The following is a 14,097-nucleotide window of genomic DNA, read 5'->3' on the forward strand; positions in this document are numbered from 1 at the left end:
GAAATTAAGTAGTTCCTCAATCATAGACTGATGTCTGAAGACAGCCAAGAAGATAGACAGAGTAAACCAATTGCTTGCCCTCATGTCGTCCAGCAAGCGTCCAAGTGAAAGTGCTGAATCTGGTGGTGCAAAGAGGAAACATGTCACACTTACAATTAAAGAGGAAGTTTAAATTCTGCAGAAACTGGATAAAAGCGAGTTGGTGTGGAACCTGAGGGAGTGCTATGGTGTTAGTAACACCACTATTTATGATATAAACAGGCAACGTGGTAACCTGTTAAAGTTTTACACTAAGAGTGATTCATATAAGGGCATTAAATATTTTATGCAATATTTATTCACATATATTACATACAAACAACATGATAAGAAGGACATCGAGTACACAAAAACAGCACTTGTAAAGTTACGGAATGTTTCATATGACTGTACATGTAATCTGAATATTGTTCAGTCATAAGGAGTTCAGATTTAAGAGTTTTCCCTTGTACCTTTATGCAGATCCACCAAAATTTGTTTGCGATAAGTCCAATCAAACGTCAAATGTGGTCTTTAGGACTGATATGTGCAAAGATAATTCTCAAAATTATGTAACGCAGAGGTTGGAGAGAAGAGGATAAATCAAGGGCAAGAACACAAAAGGAGCAGAAAATGAAAGATTTCCTTACCAATGCTGAGAACACGCAATAATAATTGATTCAGCTGATCTTATGAGTCTGGGGATATAAATGGTTCAGTTCCAAGCTCCAGAACAAGAGAATCAACGCAGTCTGTGAAGTCCAGACATTTCAGATGACATCAGTTGATGGAGTGTCTGTTCACATGTGAAATCTTGTTCCTGCAATCTGATCAAGAGGAAACTGACACCAGAGTTATCCTGTATTGCTCCGACGTTGGAAACCAGAAATACTAATTTGTCCATGTTCGAAGTCCTGACAATGGCATTTGCTTCATTCTGCTTTACCATGCTGTCAACTTCAAAGTGCACAAGTCCTGTTTGATACAGGTGTTTGTAAAAGAATATTGCTGGATGTCTTCAAACTGACAAATTATTTAACACCACTTGACTGCGATGCTATGTTGGCCCTCCGCATGAAGATTATACAGAAGAAACCCAGGTTTTAAAAAAATCTTCACCAAGCTTGGACAAACTTGGGACATTCCAGACAACTTATTCCTGGAGCTGGAAAGGTTTACCTCTCATGTATAGAGTAACACCTATCGTTAAAGTGGATCAGTTACGCCTTGTTATGCAAAGAAGCATGATGACAACTCAGAGGTTATGCTGAATCCGACCAAAAGTATCGACTTGTCGACTTTCCCACCTCCATGGATCTGTCTTTGGGAGCATTTTAAAAGAGTGAACTATCAGGTTAGCATCTGCAAATGGGTACTTGTTCCAACACAAGGTATTCCTCCATCATTTTGACAACAATTCTTGTGGATGGTGTATTGGAACCCAAGTGGTGTGCTCGAGATATATTCCCACCTGAAATGGCTGATATTCTGGAGAAGATTCTGGTCCAAGGACAGAAGTCAGATGACAATTCACAGGAGAAAGTCAAGGAATCCAGTTATCCAGCCAAGATGACTCACATCTCGTGATAATTGCTTTGGTAGCAGCAGTGACAATGAGTAATACGGCACTTTCAAAATGATGTAATCTGCCCCAAAATGCTGTGTGCATGCACAGAAAAACCAAGAAATTTGTGTGCTCAGAGTGTCCAGAATAAAGATGATTACTTGGAATGGCTCACCAAACTTCTGAAAGAAGCCCAAAACACTTGTTAAAGAACCTGAGAGAAAGGGCTGTGCCTCTGCACAACAAACGACTTGGAATACTTTCTCAGCTCACCTAATGGGCACCTGCTCGTATTGCAAACCTCCGACCGTGTGGGTTTGTGCAAGGCCCGAGTGGAGAGACGTGTTACACAACCCCCCTCTCCCCCCCCCCCCGACGGATTGCTACCAGTGAATGGACTGTGTATCTGGATTAGGTTCGACTGAACACTAATGGGAAGGACATATCTGTGGCTTTGCATGTACAGGGTAAGCTTAAAATGATGATATTTACTATTGATCATGTTGGGAGGGGGGATTGGGAGGCCGTGTGGGCTGTGAGGGCCATTAGAAATATTTTGTTTGGTTCTGGGGCCGCAAGAGATATTTTCGAGATTTTTGCATCTCTTGGTAAAAGGAGAACCGGACATCCGTGTGTGCATGTATATGTGTGCTATATCCACGGCCGACACGAGAATGTACTCACAGTAAATGGTACGAACCCGAAACCTCTCAATCTAGGATATTTCTCGTGTTCCTATATTTCCACGAGTTCAATTTGCATTCAGGAAGACAACAATTATGGTTAACCATCTTGAAATTACCACTCTGTCGTGTAAATGCTGTTTAAAAGACTATTTTAATTTCACATATGCACGAGCATCGGCAGATTAAAAGTGCCCGGTGAGCAGAACCAAGGCACTGCAAACACACACAGGCCTCATTTAGCATTCATACATCATTTCAAAAGACACGTATTTTAGAATTATTAAGCCTCCCCTTATGTTCCTATAGGATAGTGGAGACTTACACTTGTAGGGATTTGTTTCTACAATGACAGCCCCCAATTTTAATGGTACTGCAGAGTTTCTTGGAAGACTAAACCATCATTTCGGGTTTTTTCTCCATTTTTTTTTTTTGCCAACGTCCAATCTCAGACCCCGCCAAGACTTTTGGAATGACATTTTGCATCAATAATGGGAATAAAATAGCACCGCAAAGCGGGCGTAACCCCTCAGCCCCTTGACGCAAACCAATTTCAAGATGGTGGCCATATTGAAAATCGCAGCACGCCCATTTTCGAAAGGAACCTTCCTCCACTCAACCCCAACACACCCAGCAAAAATGGATTTAATCGGACAAGTTGTTCTCCTCGAAATTGACGAAAACCAATTTCAAGATGGCTGCCGTGGCGGCCACAGTGAAAATTGCAGCATGCCCATTTTGGAAAGGAACCTTCCTCTACTCAACCCCATTATACCTCGCCAGAATAAAATCAATGTGTGAAGCCGTTCTCAAGTTATTGTCCGGAAACCAAATTCAAGATGGCTGCCCTAGCCGCCATATTGGATATCGCATCACACTGATTATTGAAAGCAACCTTCCTCTCCCCAGCCCCAACACACACTGCAAAAATTGATTTAATCGGACAAGGCGTTCTCCTCGAAATCAACAGAAACCAATTTCAAGATGGCTGCCATGGAGGTCACATTGAAAATTGCAGCGTGCCCATTTTCGAAAGGAACCTTCCTCTATTCAACCCCAACACACCCAGCAAAATGGATTTAATCGGACAAGGCGTTCTCCTCCAAATCGACGGAAACCAAAAGTTGACAGACGGACGGACGGACAACGCCTGTGACGACAATAACCCTTAGCCCAATTCGGGCTGAGGGGTAAAAAAGTATGCGGGTCGATAATTTTTTGACCTTGACCTAATTTTAAAGGTCATTACCTAATTATAGTCATTTAAACATTTTCATCGTAAGACTCATGTTTGTTTGATCGGAACTAAATTGCCCTCTCTAGATATCGCAGAGCAAGGTGCATTTGCACTTCATTTATGTCATACCTCTCAGAGTTAAAGGTCAAGGTCTGAAACCACTCGGAGTACTAAACAACCGTTTCAGTTTCTTTTTTTTCTTCCAATGCATTTCAGTGCATTTTAGAGCTGCCTGGGACTTTCGTAATTAAAAAAAATATATATATATATATATATATATATATATATATATATATATATATATATATATATATATATATATATATATATATATATATATATATATATATATATATACATATACAAGCCGGTAGGCGACGAGGGATCCGCGAGGATCGAAGCACTGAATACGATGCTTTTCATTCTGACCGATCCACCGACGAAGATTCATTAACAAGACGTATTGGTTCACATACAATTGTTCCTCTGCCTGGCAAGATTTTTCCTATTGCGTATTTTGCCAACTGGCACCCCTCATAAAAAATGACAGTAAATAGACACCCTATTTTTGAAGGACTACCATTTGAAAAATAAAACCGAAATCAAAAATCGGCTCAAGTAAAATTTTCTAAATATCTCAAAGTGTTTAATTCCGAAGTCTCATTTCTCCACATTCAAAACTGTAGGACAAGGATTGAAAATAGTGAACGCGGTTTTTGGGCCGCTGCACAGCAACGGGTGGTTGCTTAGCAACGAAACTCAAACGTGCACATTGCCAGCACATATGGCACCTGGTCGCCAAGTTTCATTGAAATCGGTTTGCTGGTTTGTGCTGTGGAGCCTCACGTTGCAGACACACACACACACACACACACACACACACACACACACACACACACACACACACACACACACACACACACACACACACACACACACACACACACACACACACACACACACACACACACACACACACACACACACACACAACAATAAGGGATATCTTGCGAATCCAATAATGCGAATTAAACGTTTTAATGGTGAACATAAGTTTTTGACCTCGACCTAATTATCGAAAATTTCCATGTTTTACTGTGACTCGACGATTTTATTGTCCAAGCAGAACATAATTGCCCTCTATAGCTTAGAAGATGCATTTACATTTAATTTACATAACACCCCTCTGAGTGAAAGGTGAAGGTCAAATGATGGCCAGGAAAAAAAAAAAACATGCGCTTTTTGTAATCGTTCAATTTTGCCAACGCAGAATCTCAAAGACCACTTGGCCTTCCAAAATGTTCTTGCATCATAAAAGTGGACTGGCATTGAAGTTTTGCATCTGATATTTGATTCGTGTCCTTGACCTACTTTTTTCGGATTGTGACCGAATTAACAAAAAACACCTTCTTGATCATATTGTTATGGATCTGGAAACCATAAGCATTCAACATACAGATGTCCCAAAAGTCAGTTACGTTGTTAAGTATGTGTGTAGTCAGATCCCCTTCCTTTTGTCGAGTGGGAGAATCAAAGGTGTGCGTTGCGATTTCTTTTTAGTTAGGTTATTACATCTTTACATCCAACGAACCCTCCAACAATCCATCTAACAACCATCCCATCTGCATGACCCCTTGGCCCATCATATCACGATCCACCACCAAGCAGCTGCCGACTCGCACCCTGACGTGCCAAGGCAAGATCTCGCAGTTCCGGTTTCTCGGCTCCCACGAACGTTGTCACTCTTTCACGACAACCTTTGCAACATTGATACTCTTACTCAAGTATGAACCCGCATGGAAGAGTGGCTGGGGTTTCCCGGCAGGGGTCAAGACCCCACCTCGGAAAGGTATGCCGTGGGACCCTGTCCAATCAAAGGCGGACAGCGAGGTGTGTTCACCAAGGCCCCTCCCCGCTGAGGGAAGTCCATAAATTCCCGAGCACTCTCTGAGGCAGGGGTCTTTTTGGGGTCTTGGAGAGTTTTTGGTGAGTTTTTTGGAGAGTTTTGGAGGGTTTATGCTGTCACGAAAGGGTTTTTTCGGTTACGAAGGTCGTCGAACGTGTCTCTGCTGGCCCTCTACAAGGAAGGAAAGAGTGACCCCGTCCCCCTCCCCCTCCGTGGACCCTGCTACTCACCACCTGAGCTCCGCCACGAACCTCGAGTCCCACAAGTGCGACTGGGGACCAAAACCAGCGACCATTGTCGTCAGGTGCCACAGCACGGAGTACCCCCTTTCTCCGACGGCAAGGTACCCAACCGAACTCTGACCCCCAGCTTGTCTCTCTCCTCAGCTGTGAGGGTCCAATAAAGAACTCTGGGTTTCTTTTCATTTGTGTGTGTGTCTGCATTTGGGCCCGTCTTTAAGTATAACTGAATAAGTGTTTTTGGATCATTGTAAATACTTCTTGCATATTCGTGTCGTCTTGCTTTGTGTCTTCATTTACTGGAAATAAAACTTGTTATAAATGTTCCCAATTCGTTTCCGTCCCTTCTTGAATTGGTCCAGCATGGTTCAGATCTGAGTTTAGGCAGGGTTTTATCCCCGATAATCCGTTCATTCCAGCCGGCATGGCTTTGGCAGTTTCCGCTCGGCTGCACCCCACCTGGAGTTGGTCGTCGGTCGTTGGAACTCCACCGCAGTCGGTAGAGTGACCCTGTTCGAACAAGACGTGCCGAGGGTGTGCTTTCCCCGGGAGTCAAAATCACGTAGTTAATTAGGTAAATTGGTTATAGACGAATAGACCCTACGCTACGCGGTTGAAATATTGGCGACCACGGTTGGTTAAAGTTAAACGACCCGCTGGCTCACGGTGTTATCCGAGCGACGGCCAACAATTCTGGAGAGTTTGCTGGGAGACGACACAAGCTTTCCCCACCTCGTGGTCGTTCTCGCCACCGACCCCCAGCCCACAACAATATCTTGAAGCATTTACCTTCGATTTTCAGGATGCTTAGTTTTATGGATAGATTGTACAAGGTTAATGTCCCATGACGGTCCCAAAGAAATATGGTCATTATTGGATTGCGGGCGCCGTGAAGGCTTACCCATGGCGATCACAGATATCTCGTTGGCGTCTGGCATTACCTATCAACATTTATACACTTTTAAATAAATGCAAGTGTAATCACAATTTTGAAAAATTTGGATTTTCAAATGGCCAATTGGGCAGATTTGATCAGAAAGCCCTGCAGAACAGAAATGCCAAATTTGATGCTTGTATCATAATTTGCACGATTTTTCTACTATCTACTACACTATGCCTGTTTGCGTCCTTTAAAAAAGTGTTTCCTGTTTGGAATTATTTTGAATTTTGTTTCATTGCTAGGCAGGCCAGACAGTTAAAAAAAACAACAATTAAAGAAAATGTCTCTCCTCTGCACATAAGCAATCGGGACAAATTCAGAGCCAAGTTACTGCTCCACCATAGCTTCGTTTTCCAATTCATGTTAAAAATACTGTACAACATTCAATTGCCATGAAGTTGATCCTTTATCAGAAAATGACATTTGTAGAAAGAAACACAGACAGATAGAAGTGAAACAATTGCTTAGCCCCGCTTTTTGCTTCGCGTGCACGGTTTAATTACCACATCCCATTATTGTGAATTTGCAATCAGGCTTCGATAAACAAACTTCCTAATCTGCAGCAATTTTGAACTGTCAAAAAGGCCAGCTGTCGAAGTGTTAGCTCAGCAACAACCAGTCATGGCATTGCAGCAAAGGCCTTCTGTGACTGCCCCAATCAGTAAACTCTCCAACAGATAGTAGATCCGGGAGGGGGATGGGTGGAACGGACCTAATGTCTAACTTTCCATCCAATCTCTCCTGTTCTTCTTCTGTCCCTTTTAGCTCTTCTGATCACTTTATTTTCAAAGTCCATATTTCTCTGGCTATTGCAAGCCTGGAGCAACCTCATTGCATGCAGAATATGGCTGTTTGCACAGGCCAACTGGCAGGGATTGCAATCTTCCCTCTTTCAAAAGTATTGGGTCACCAATCATTTATTGTTCTTTCGGATCTGAGATTCCAATGAAGAATTTGCACTTGGTGGCCCAATTATTCAAGAGCAGTACACAAATAGAAAACAACAACAACTTCCACTTCAGTTTTGTGCTCTTGTCCTTTGTACAAAAATAGTGACCTTGAGTAGAGCGAGGCGCAGATAACATCATTCACATCAAGACATTTTGCATGACCAGCAGTTGTAATCTTGCCTCAGAGCAAGAGGCCACAGAAGTGATGAGAACTTACTGATCAATTTTCATCCACATGGAAATCAGCAAGCATGGGTGACACCTGATCCTCACCCCAAGGAAGCATCCATCAGACAAGGAGGGATTGACAAATGCTGTTCAGAACTGATAAAGTCAGTTCTCTCCCTTACCTTTCTCTGTTATGCTTCCTCTTCTCTCTTTAAACTTTACCCACAACCTCCATGAGTTCATACTAAGATGGTTCCTTACTGGACCATTTATCAATTTGAAAAATGATTGATATACCCTGTACCTTCAATCACCAGTATTCATAAAAACGAACCCATTAAGGGGGTGAGGAGGGGGAGGGGGTTGAGCAGCAGCAGCCAAGTACTACAAGTGCACAAATGAATCTATACACATATAGATGATTGGAGACAAAATGGACACATCCAAAACAGATATCCCACAAAGCACGTTTAATGTTGGAAATGTGTAAACATAAATATCTCAAAACTTTAAAAGAGGCGACATCTGAAAAGTGCTACAGACTAAAAGTGTTGGACATTCTAAACTGATTGTTACCTCAGCAAATGGTTGGCACATTGCTTCAGAGGTCCGACAGCCGACCTTTATAATTTAAAACTAAGCAGCAAACAGTCATTTAAACTCCGTTTGAAAGTTTCTCTTCATGTGAAGTGCACACGCAGGACGAGCCGACGAACTCCTTAGACTATATTTTATTTCATACACATGGACCCCTTCACTCCTTCCAGGAATATGGGACAAGCTTCTCACAGAGATGATCCAGAGCTGTCCCACCGTGTCGTTACGACGAGTGTTGCTGAAACGGGGGAAAAAAATAAATAAACAAAATGACAAAAAGTCTAAAAGTTCTCATTTTTATCGATTTTACCTGGGAAATTGCGAGAGAAACACGATTACCTTTCAGTAGTTTTGCTCTGAAAAATGTCACGGCTATGTCCAAATGGCCATCAGCAAGCTTGCATTAACGCAACTTAATGACTCGTAACATGGAAGTTAAAATTAGAGTTAATGCACAGCATGAGCACATCCATGTTACACTTAAATATGAGAAAACTGGAGACCATGAGGTGAAATTATATATTTTTCGACATATTAGTGTAATCAAAGAGAAGCTGCCTCAATTCTTTGAAACATGTTGTGGAAGTCTGTGATGATCACAAATTAGTGTTTTTATAATTATGACGTAACTAGCCTGCAATGGAGGGTTTCTGTAAATTTTGCTTAATCACCTATCAATGTCGAGAGAGACGGTCCTGATCTCGGGTTTGACATCGAGGGCTTCCATTGATTGCTGGCAGAGTAGAAGCAGCACCAGCTTTTCAAGAAAGCTGTTCACCACCATCTCAGATCATCCCCATCCAAAATGATGATCGTTTCTACCATCGCTAAACCATCTCCACCCGCTGACAAATTTCCAGTTTTTCCTTCCTGAAAGTTTGCTTCTGTATACATCTTGTCCACTCCCTGCATCTTCCCCTACCCCTCATTTTTACCCATATCCTTTGTGTGTCCATCTCCATCTATTTTGTCACTCAGCCTTGCTGGTGTCCAACCCCCCCACCCCTCCCCCCACCTTCTCTTTCTGCTGTTCATTTTGTACTGTTGCATTGTGGACTCAAAAAATTATGGACGGATTCAGCCAAAACTTGGACAGGTTGAGTGTGACAAGGACGCAATGATTCAATTTTGGTGAAGATCCGGTACGAGAATTTAAATTTTATTTATTTTAAGTAATGCTTCACCATTGAAAGACGGGGCTAAAAACAATATACAGTATAGCACGATATTTAAAAAAATTGTGGACCGATTTAGACAAAACTCGGTGCATGAGTTGGGAAGGTGATAAGACCAAGCAGATTAGATTTTGGTGTGCGACAAGGACGAATGGATGCAGATCCGGCCCATCAGTGGAATAAAACGAAAACTGTTCAGCTTGGCAAAGGTATGTGCTCTATCGAGTGTCGTTCTAGTTTTTATATAGGTTGTGGCTCTTGGAAGAGCTTTAAGTCATAAATGAGGTTTTATCGATTAAATATCATCTGGTAAATTAAAGGCATTGTCTGTGCTGGGTAATTGTGGTTTGCTCACCGCGTTTCATCCGGCGACGTGCAAGTTTAATCTGATCCTGAAGAAGTTGAACCCAGTCTTTTGGTCCCGGAAGTTTTATCTTCTTTCTTTTGCAGTACTCCTCTGTGAATGCTGGTGGAGCAGGGCAAGGATACGATCGAACGAACAATCATTGCCATTATCAGCAGATATCAGCAAACCCAATGAAAGAGCTCAGAGGATAAAATAAAATAAAAAAAAATGTCAAAGCAACACTGATGCACCACTATGGAGTATGGTAAATACAGGTCGTCTCGGGCTTCCAAGCACCCATTCATAGGAACATTATACTTTATAACTTCAATGTAATGACAGGACACAAAAGTAGTGATGGCACGGGAAAAAGAATGGCCGCCACAACTACTGTGTACAAAATGATATGCTGAAAAGCTACTATGCAGTGAGGTCATAAGCCCTTCAAAGGCATCATCTTATTATTATTATTTAACGGCCCCAATTAGTCCCACATTCTTGTGGAATATCTATTGGTTGCGGAGTTGAATATACAGCTTGTCCCAATTCTTTCACAAACTGACTGGCCAGACCTGGCATTCGACTACGGTTCGGGTAGGAATTATTAATTTGGTCAGGGTGCCAGTGATAGCTTGTCTACTCATCGCAAAGGACACCGTGGGATCCGGGAGTGATAGCTTGCCGATTATTGAACGTCCACCAACTAATTTAACGTCCATCCGAGGGATGGCACACACATTGATGAATCACCCTGCATGTGAAACATCGGGTTGACAGTTTATAGCTGGGTTGAGATTCAAACCATGGTTGTACTGCTTAGAGGAGAGTGTGCGTCGCTTTTGGACATCCTGCCAGCCCAAGCCTTAAAGGGCCACAACTTAAATATCAATTAAGAATTGCTCTGTGAGCTTGTGAAAGGTAAAAACATTCACTCAATAACTAAAAGGACCGAGACACTGAGAAAACGTGCAGGGATACCAATTCACGATAGTTTAAATTGACTAACAAAGAACCCGCAACACGAGCACTTTGTACCAATTGTTTGGAAATACCAGGCATAGTAATACACCGTTCCTCTTTCAGTGCAAGTACATTCATGGATTGTTCTGTGAAAATTCCGGCACCGAGGCAGCATTGCAAGACGTCCGAGTACTGTTCGGATCGGGTTTATATCGGGGATCTGGACTGGTCACCATTTACGGTAAGATGTCAGGCTGATAGATGCAAGGGCAGCATTCTCCAAAATGTCACAACGAGGTCTTTATAAAGTATGTGCACAGGTTGGGAATGGTCATTTCAAGATTGGTTGTGCTGTTGCAAAATTTGTGGCGATATCGTAGGTTGACAATGGAATGGTTTCAAAATAGTCAATAAATAAGGGAGATGCAGCGATTTATACAACTCTGTGCTGCTGTTGGGAAGCCTTGGAGGGGGGGGGGGTGGGGGGACATAAATAGTTGAAGACCGACACTATTCCATAACAAAAAACGCCAATGACAGCAAGAAAGGAGGCAGCGTTTAGATTGTGGATGCATGTTTATACGATCAGAGCGCATCATTCGTAGGCTATCAGAGTCTGAAACTTCACGTCCTCGACCTGTCAAAAAAGAAGAAATACTTTATTGTTGTTGTTACAACACTTTTGCTGCACTCATTACGCATGAGGGGAAAATGGGGTCGAGCTGAGGGGTTATGGGAGAGGCCTCGTCGGGATGCAAGCATTTATATCAACCTGGTCTGGTACTTTTGCAGCACAAGTTCCAGTACACGATCACAAGCATCACGGCCAGGGTCGAAAGGTGCACCATTAAATGCCTGTAAGATGACAGTGTTGAATTTTAATGATGCAAGATATTTGGGTTTTAGTGCGAGCAAGGAAGGGGCGAAACTGAAAAAGGGAAAGAGCACAATGGCAGAAAGAGTAGCGAAATGAGGTGTGGAGGTGGGGGGGGGGAGGGGTAGGGGTGAGTATCAAGGCACTGGCTGATTGCAATGGGGTGGATGTGGCACCTGGGGACAAATCTCTTACAAGTGTGCACCTTCACTGGCCGACTCAGACAGGAAATACTGAAACTGCATGTTTATTCAACGTTGGTCCCGCTTGTTGCCAGTTTGAATTAAATTAAAGTGGTAGTGAATGTGACCATGCCTGGTGTTGGCTTAATGGTTAGGGTGGTGGGTTTGGGATCCTCGGATCCTGAGCTCAAATCCTAATCGGTTGTTGAATTAATACCAGGTGGGGTTGATTCCGCCTATTATCAGGTTGACACTGCCTGCCATTTATACCAGGTTGGCAAAAATGAGTGCCAGCTTGCTGGTAACCTGTGTCGGAATGGCGACCTGTCCAGAATTGTGCCCAATAGCCAAGGAGACTGCTTTGGGAGCACCAACGCTCTGCACAGAGTATGCTCCCAATGGATGGATGAATGTGACCGAGGTTGAAGTAAAGGCTAATTGTGACACCGATTGTGTGACATTGTGTCTGTCCCCTTTCACCTCGTCATATTAATTTTCCCCATTCACCTTAACTATTGCACAGCAAAATCGTTTCAAGTGGAATAGCTTAAAGGGAATAACTTTTAACATAGTACAAAAGGAGATACATGCCAGACGCTGTCAAAGACCCAAGGCTGTATGCACTGTTTTCTCGTGATCTGATGTGGCAAACACAAATAATACATCAATATTCAATAATGTACAGCACAGGTAGGGGACCCTTTAACCAGTAAAGCAAAAACCTGGAAGATACGAAAACCGGCAACATTTTGAAACTCCACGGTCCAAAAATTTTTAAGCCTTCCATTCTGAAAAGTTAATTATTCTCGAGCTTTCTGAAAAGTTAATCACCCCATTGAAAAGTTAATCTACAGGAAAACGCATCTCCATGGAAGTGACGTTGTGCAATCACCAGAGACAAACCTGTGAAGTGGCGTGTATGTCCGATTCGGTATCACCGCCTTGTACTCCATAGTTTTGTGAACATAATTGTGTTTGTGTAATACCCCCCCCCCCCTGCATCACAATCACTTCAAAAGGCCACCATCTGGACAAGCTAGTGTTACTTCGAAAAGGAAGCATTTATCATTCAGTATTAAACAAAAAGTTGAGTTGTTGCACAAGTACGACATGGATGTTTCGGTGAAACACCTGAGTGAGGAGTATGGTGTTGGCATGATGGTTTATGATCTTTTTGTTTCTTTAGATCATATAACGATGGTTTATGAACGAAAGAAACAAAAGGAGCAGATATTACAACTTTTTTTCATGAGAGTGATGTGTCCAAGCTGATGGACAAAAGGAAAACATGACATCAGTCAAAGACCATTGACATCGATAAATTAGTCGTAATGTGGTTGATCAGGCAGTGCTGTTTTTTAAATTTTCTCTTGGATCGTGCAATAATCTTGACACAAGCGAAAACTTTAAGTTCCATGCAGCATACGGGTACCCACCACAACCGAAGGTGGATGGAGGTTGTTTTCACCCATGTCTGTTTGTCCATTTGTGAACAGGATATCTCAAAAAGTTATGGACTTGGTGGAGAGCTTGGGTATGTATGTGACAAGGACGAAATGATTCAATTTTGGTGAAGATCCGAATCCGAGAATTTTTGAAGTGATTCTACACCTTTGAAGTGATGGGGTAAAAACGATATATTGTTACGGATTTGGAAACCTTGTGCACGCAAACAGCCAGAGTTCCGAAGCTAAGTTATTTCGATAAGTATGTGCTTACAGTTAGAATTCCTCTTTCTGTCTAATGGGAATTTCGTGTGTGCGCTACGAGTTATTTTATAGTCAGGTTTATTACATCCTCATCAACAACTACAATTATTACATCATCAACAACTACAATTACATCCTCATCAACAACAACGCCGCCGTCCCACACTCGACCGGTCGCCATTGCCCAAGTGTTTTTGGCTGAAGGCGTGGGCGGAGCCTCCATCGCCTCAGATCGAGGCTCCGCACCAAGGCAGGGCATGGACGTTTCCTCCAGCAAATGAGTGAAGGGCGAGCATGACACGCACGCCCCAGCCAATCGGGAGGTGACCACGAGTCGTCCGACAACTCCTCGTCCAATCAGGAGGCGAGGGGCGAGGAAAAGAGACCCCTCCCACCTCAGAGGGGTAGAGTGGATATCTGGACCAGTGTTCGGCAGAGAGTGATCGGCGGTCATGGTCTTGATTGGTGTTCTGCAGGATCGTGGCTCGAGCAGTCCTTTGCAGTGGCTCACCGTGGTGGTGGTGACCGAACAGTGTAGTGGTGCTCGAG

The 14,097-nt window shown here is 42.9% G+C and overlaps 1 protein-coding gene across 3 annotated transcripts in view; it reads right to left on the reverse strand.

Moving 5' to 3' along the window:
- Window positions 1-8,160: 8,160 nt before the first annotated feature.
- The window catches only part of BEND7 (BEN domain containing 7), a 69,668-nt gene continuing 63,731 nt past the window's right edge, over window positions 8,161-14,097 (reverse strand). For all 3 annotated transcript variants that reach the window (XM_085898233.1, XM_085898232.1, XM_085898231.1), the window contains 2 exons: window positions 9,833-9,943; window positions 8,161-8,540 (listed from right to left, as the gene is read on the reverse strand). In XM_085898233.1, the coding sequence (XP_085754359.1) occupies window positions 8,491-8,540; window positions 9,833-9,943 (161 nt within the window). In that variant the 3' untranslated portion in view covers window positions 8,161-8,490. The remainder of the gene's footprint in view (window positions 8,541-9,832; window positions 9,944-14,097) is intronic.

This window comes from Eptatretus burgeri, chromosome 10 (genome assembly GCF_056783735.1).
Source record: "Eptatretus burgeri isolate ZD-2024b chromosome 10, Ebu_testis_v1, whole genome shotgun sequence".
NCBI classification, from domain to species: domain Eukaryota; kingdom Metazoa; phylum Chordata; class Myxini; order Myxiniformes; family Myxinidae; genus Eptatretus; species Eptatretus burgeri.